Source organism: Thalassophryne amazonica, chromosome 15 (genome assembly GCF_902500255.1).
Source record: "Thalassophryne amazonica chromosome 15, fThaAma1.1, whole genome shotgun sequence".
Classification (NCBI taxonomy): Eukaryota; Metazoa; Chordata; class Actinopteri; order Batrachoidiformes; family Batrachoididae; genus Thalassophryne; species Thalassophryne amazonica.
This window is the reverse complement of record NC_047117.1, coordinates 3,869,224-3,875,503: the sequence shown is the minus strand read 5'-3', so window position 1 is coordinate 3,875,503 and position 6,280 is coordinate 3,869,224. Positions and strand designations below refer to the sequence as shown.

The 6,280-nt window shown below is 42.5% G+C and overlaps 1 protein-coding gene across 1 annotated transcript; it reads right to left on the bottom strand.

Moving 5' to 3' along the window:
• Positions 1-317: 317 nt before the first annotated feature.
• Positions 318-4,520, bottom strand: LOC117526927 (gastrula zinc finger protein XlCGF8.2DB-like). The gene is made up of 2 exons (XM_034189057.1): positions 4,228-4,520; positions 318-1,435 (listed from the first exon to the last, which is right to left on the bottom strand). Exons 1-2 carry the CDS (start codon positions 4,283-4,285, stop codon positions 405-407), a joined length of 1,089 nt encoding a protein of 362 aa, XP_034044948.1. The 5' UTR covers positions 4,286-4,520; the 3' UTR covers positions 318-404.
• Positions 4,521-6,280: the final 1,760 nt, after the last annotated feature.

Genomic DNA, 6,280 nt, shown 5'->3' with positions numbered 1-6,280 from the left:
TTCTATCAAAATTTGATAAAAAGACTATTTCCAAACTTAGAACGATGTATTTGTCCTTTCCTATTTCTCCAAAAATTAAAGAAACACACTTCACATTTCCCCATACCTCAATACAGTAGGTCATGTATGGAAGGAGCAATGAGTGATATAAAATAGTTAATGAGTGTTGGGAAATTAAATCTTGTGCTTTATGCAGAATTGCAATGGCTTTTGACATTTTGGATTTAACAAAATGAATATGCATTTTCCAGCTCAGTTTATCATCAATAACACCACCAAGAAATTTTGTATCAGTTAGTTTCAATTTCAATATCATTTACCAATAAATTTCTGCAGGAAATCCTGGACTTGTTTCCAAATATAATACACTTTGTCTTACCAAAGTGGAGCGATAATTTCGATGATTAATGTGATATTTTGCCACCACAATGATGACGTACCAAGGAGATTTTCCATGTAAATTTTTTCTGGCACACAGTGCAGCAGAAGGGTTTCTCTCCTGTGTGAATCTTTGCATGTAGTCTCAGGTTTTTCACTTGTTTAAATTCTTTATCACATAATACGCAGATGAAGGGTTTCCCTTTTGGCTTATCTGAATGAATTCTCAGGTGCTTGATCAGCGCACACTTGACTCCAAATCTTTTACTACACTTAGCACAACTAAACGGTTTCTCTCCTGTATGAATTCTTCTGTGTATTACCAAATTTCTCTTAGAGATAAATTTATGACCACACTCAGTGCAACTAAAAGGTTTTTCTCCTGTATGAATTTTTGTGTGTATTACCACACTTCTCTCAGAGCTAAATTTACGACCACACTCAGTGCAACTAAAAGGTTTTTCTCCTGTGTGAGTCATGTGGATCTTCAGACTGTTCTTGCAGCCAAATCGTTGCCCACACTCAGGGCACATAAATGTTACACTCACGTGTCTCCTGAAATGATGTCTGGATGAAAATATTTTACCACACTTGGAGCAGCTAAATGGTTTCTCAACATTACCTAACCCTAACCCAACATTACATTTATCATGTGATCCGGGCTGACGTTCCCTGGTCTCCTTCCAAAAGTCACTGTCAGCACTGTCATTGTCTTCAGTCACATATTTGTAAGAGCCTAAAGTCTTGTCATCAATATCTGGTTGTAGATAACTAAAGTTGCTGGCAGGTTCTGGTCCTTCACAGTTGATTTCATTACTTCCTGTTTTCAGGTTTTTCTGTGAGTTGCTTTCAGCTTGACTGTGGTGAATCTGTGAGGTCTGAGGTTTCTCTTCATGTTCACTCTTGACTGTGACATCAGTCTTCCCCACCTCTTGAACCTGATCTTCATCCTGAAGGATCCAGCGTTCCTCCTCTTCCTCTTTAATGTGCAGAGGGTTGCGGTGGCCCCGGTCCAGATTCCAGTCCTGTTGCTCAAAGGGAAGCTCTTCTGCCTTATCTGCAGGACACAATACAAACACAGTGTGAAAAACTAGTTTCATGTGAACAAACACTGATCGCAGCACACGTTAGTTCTCATATTTCAGGTCAGGACCCGTGTGTGTCTACGTAGACTTAAACTGGCCACACAATTCATGAAGATATGATGCGATCGTGCTGCATCAGTGTACTGCAGGTACACCGTGGTCAGTGCGCTTGGTTTCAGTGCAAAAGGTTCCCGGTTCAAACCCCACCCCTACCACATTTTTCCCTATAATGTGGAGTTGCTTTGGGAAGGGCATCCAGTGTAAAACCTGTGCCAGTTCAACATGCAGACCTGCCTTGGATCTGCTGTGGTGACCCCCAAGTGAAAACAAGTGATTGACCTTTACTGGCTGCTAAAACCAAGTGGCTGAAGCTTACTCTGGAGCCTGCTGCAATGACCCAGCCTACCTGACTGAGGCCTGGAGGTAATCACCCGCTGAACTGCTGGCTTGGTGCCTCAGCAATACTTGAAGCCACCTGCTTACTACAACCAAGCCTTTTGAGCATCTGTTACACATGATGTACTATCAGGTCAGTGAACATTCTTGATCTCATTTGCTAAGTATTATAAATTCTCAACCAGTCACTCCTGAAATGTTTAAGAAATTTCAACAGTTTACATGATTTTCACATGGTTTCATTCAGTGTGTTCAGGTTTCTTCATCCTCTGTACCTCTTGGTTGTGAAAAGCTGCTTTGTGTTTTCTAACACGTGCTGATTTTGTTAACAAATCCCCCCCCCCCCCCCGAAAAAAGTCAAAAGATATATTTATTTAGTTTAATGATTATGCAGCCCAGTCAACACAGAGACTGAGATTTGTAACATGCCCGTCTTCAAGGACTGATCTGGTTTGCGTGTTATTTATCTGCGGTATATTTTTACAAAACGCGATTCATTATATATCTTGACCAAATCACTGTCTTGAAGCCCGGTTCATTGAAACTCCTTTCTCTTTGTGGGTATAATGATTGGTCTGAAAGAGGAGGTGTGGTAACTATTTAAAATCTGTCATAATGAGAGCTTTTAACCTTCAACCTTGAGGTATTTAAAGTATCATTTTACTCATGTTGGGCGCAACAGATCGCTTTCAGCTACTGCTGACACATTTTCTCCAGTGTTGCAGTTCTGATCACACCTGTACAGTGAAGTCATTCAGACAGGTGACTGAAACTGGGTCTGGCTTAAACCCGTATCAGATGTAGTTCACTTTACCTGACTCGACTCACTGCTCACTTAGCGATTCCTAAATGAGCAATGGTTGTCCATTCGGCTGCTCCTGTTTTGTGTTCGGGGTCGCCACAGCGGATACAACCAGATCCGCATTGATATTTGGCACAGGTTTTACGCCGGATGCCCTTCCTGACGCAACTCCAGTGTTACCTGGAGAAACACACACAGCCGCTGGTGTTCCAAAGAGGTCTCCCATCCAAGTACTAACCAGGTCCCGCACTGCTTAGCGTCTGAGATCTGATGGGATCAGGCTGACACAGAGCAGATCGCGATTCCTAAATGAGCAATAAATGCCCCATTTTGCTATAAATGGTAAATGGCTTTTCCATCTGCATCAGACGCTCAAATAATGTCTCATATTCACAGTAATGTCAGGGTGCAGCCATACAAGGTGCTCACTACATGCTGGAAGCAACTAGGGGATTTAACTTTTCTGGTCAGGCTGGGATTTGAATCAAGGATCCTCTGGTTTCAAGCCCAACGCTTTAACCACTAAACCATCAACTCCCCTGACCACATTTTTTTGTTTGTTTTTTTTTTTTACATATTTTTCTTTCATTGGGGAAAAACTGATCTCACTGGAAACTTCTTTTTTTTAACTGAATATTTTTCTGGTGTCTTGTTTTTGCACTTTGTAGATGGTCCCAATGCTTCTGTTTCTCAGCCGCCTGCTCGTTCAGATCAATGTTATTTTTTTCCAGCTCAGATTATGACTCATATGAATAAAAATAAGGTTGTGGCTCATTGTCTACTTTCCTGAGGTTAGAAACTAGTATTTGTTTTTGTACAACATTTCTCTTAAGATTATTGAGTCGTTTATGGGGGGGAGGGGGGTCCTGTCCTCTGTGAGTTTGACAGGTGGACCGTCTCAGTCAAACTCCTCACCGGACACACCAGTAGAAGCGAGAGCTGCTCGGATCCCCCCCAAAAAATAAAATAAAAATAAATTTGCGTTGATCAGGTTTGCGATCAAGATTTCCTGCAGTATTTGATCCGAACACTGAAATCCATAAACTGAAAAATACATTATTCATGTTTTGAGGTCCGCGTTCACTTTTTGGGGTTTAATAACGTGCGTGACGTTGATCAGTGTGTGCACGATGGACAAAAAAAAAAAATGTTGAGTTCCAAAATCTACGTTAAAAATCTATTTTCAGGGATCTCTGGATGTTTTGGATCAATTAGTGTCCCACATGATATTCAAAAGGTTTTTGTCCCTCCAACACTGGCTGCCACTTCCACAATCAGAAACTGAAATAGAAATGAGAAATTGTTTTTTTTTTTTTTTTAATGATCAATTCAATATTGTGTTCGTCCCACAGAGGCAATGACGTAACGCGTGGGAGACACGCCCCGTTCGTGTGGCTGCTAGCTTAGCAACACACACACACACACACACACACACACACACACACACACACACACACACACACACACACACACACACACACACACACACACACACACACACACACACACACACACACACACACACACACACACACACACACACACACACAAACCCGACCCACAAACCTGTTCTCTGCTGCGTCTCTGCGGTTTTTACAAGTACATCAGACAGTTTGTGGTCCATCTCGTCTGTTCCCAAAAGTCTTTTAATGCTTTGATTCGGATTTATTTCGACACGCTCACAGTTAGCAAGCTAAGCTAACTTCCGTAGGCTGACGTGTTAAAAGCAGTTGAACGGCTCAAAGTCCGTTCAGAGCACTGAACTATACGAGTTTCATCCGCGCACACAGAGGTTCTGATGGTTCGCTCCTGTTGGACCTCAAAGTAATAGTGTTGGGCGAAATGAAGCGAGGCTCTGAAGGCTGTATCGAGCAAAAGGGGGCGTGTCAAATGAAGCCCCGTTTCGAGGTCTGTACCAAACCACGTGACTACAGCTAAACGAGGCCTCGTTTTCTGAAACCACGTGACTGCTTCCTTGAGCGATTCGATTCGCTGAAAAGTGCTCGAAAAATGCAGGAAACGTTTGGCGCTCGCCCCGTCGAGCGCGTAGAGGAGAGTGATTGACAGCAGCATCAGTATTAAAAACGAAACTTACAATGGAGCCATCCAAAAGGCGCAAGACATCTCCAGTTTGGGAGCATTTTGATTTAATGTCTCCCAATAAGGTAAACAATATAAATATAATAAACAAACAACCATATACAGCATTTGTATACAGATATAGAAATATACATATAAGGAGAGAGAGTGTGTTCAGGCTGGTGAAAAATCTCACTGTTATTGTAGGTAAAGTGCCGGCTTTGCCTAAAGGAGCTGTCTTACAGCAACAACACATCAGTGTTGCGACACTATCGTGCGGTACATGAAAATGTACAGCCACAGCCCAGGCCAAGTAATGTATTATCTCTGAATATATATATATATATATATATATATTTATTTGATAATTCCCATTAAACAACTAATTGATGTTTCCATTTGTGTAGGTAACAGAAGGCATGCTGTGGATGAGGCCCTGATCAAAATGGTGGTGAAGGACCTGCAACCCTTTTCAGTGGTGGAGGGTGAGGGCTTTTGCGAGCTTGTTTAGGCCCTTGATCCAACTTACAATATTCCAACCAGACAGGTAGCATAAGCTGTATGTCTCAGATATTGGTGTTGGGATGTTTTGTCAGTATTACATTGACTCATTTGTCTTTTTCCTTTTCCAGTGTCTTAAGGCTATGGTGGAAGAAAAGTACAATTCCGTTAAGGAAAAAGCAGCAGAAGAAGTACAGAAGGCTGCAGCTGTGTCTTTAACTGCTGACATGTGGCCTTCCATTAATATGGAAGCCTATCTCTGTGTAACGTGCCACTATATCACAGAAGAAGACACCATCAAGACCACCTTGCTAGGTGTGGAGCACTTCCCCCTGTCACACACTGCGGACAACCTGGCTCAAGCAAAGCTGAAAATGATGGATGAGTGGGGCATTAAGGGGAAAGTGAGGTGTCTGGTAACTGATGCTGCCTCTAACATGATTGCCGGTGCTAAGGCACTGCACATCATATGCATTGCCCATAGCCTCAGTCTTACTGTAAAAAAGTCATTTGAGCAGGTCCCAGTTCTGTCAGACATCAGATCAAAAGCTCGGAAAATTGTTACATATTTTAGAACAAGCACAACCGCAAAAGAGCGTCTAGGCCAGATGTAACTGTCCCTGGGAAGACCAAAAATGAAAATGATTACAGAGGTTGAGACCCGGTGGAACAGTACCCTCTGAATGCTGCAGCGACTCTTTGAGCAGCTGAAGCTGTTGCTGCTTCCCTGACCTCCCTCTCCACTGACATTTCTCCTCTGACATCACGAGAATTCGATATCATTGAGAAAACAGTGAGGGTATTGGGCCCTTTCCACCAGGCCAGAGTGGAAATGTCAGAAGAAAAGAGTGTCAGGCTCCAAAGTCATTCCACTCATGAAGATGCTGCACTACACCATTAATAATGAAGCACAAAATAAAAAAAGTGAACCTGCAAAACAACTGGCTGAAGGGTTAATCCGGCGACTTTGGGACCATTTGGGGATTTTGGAGGGTCAAAGTGTCCTAACCCAACATCCAGTTCACGCAAGTCTTTATCT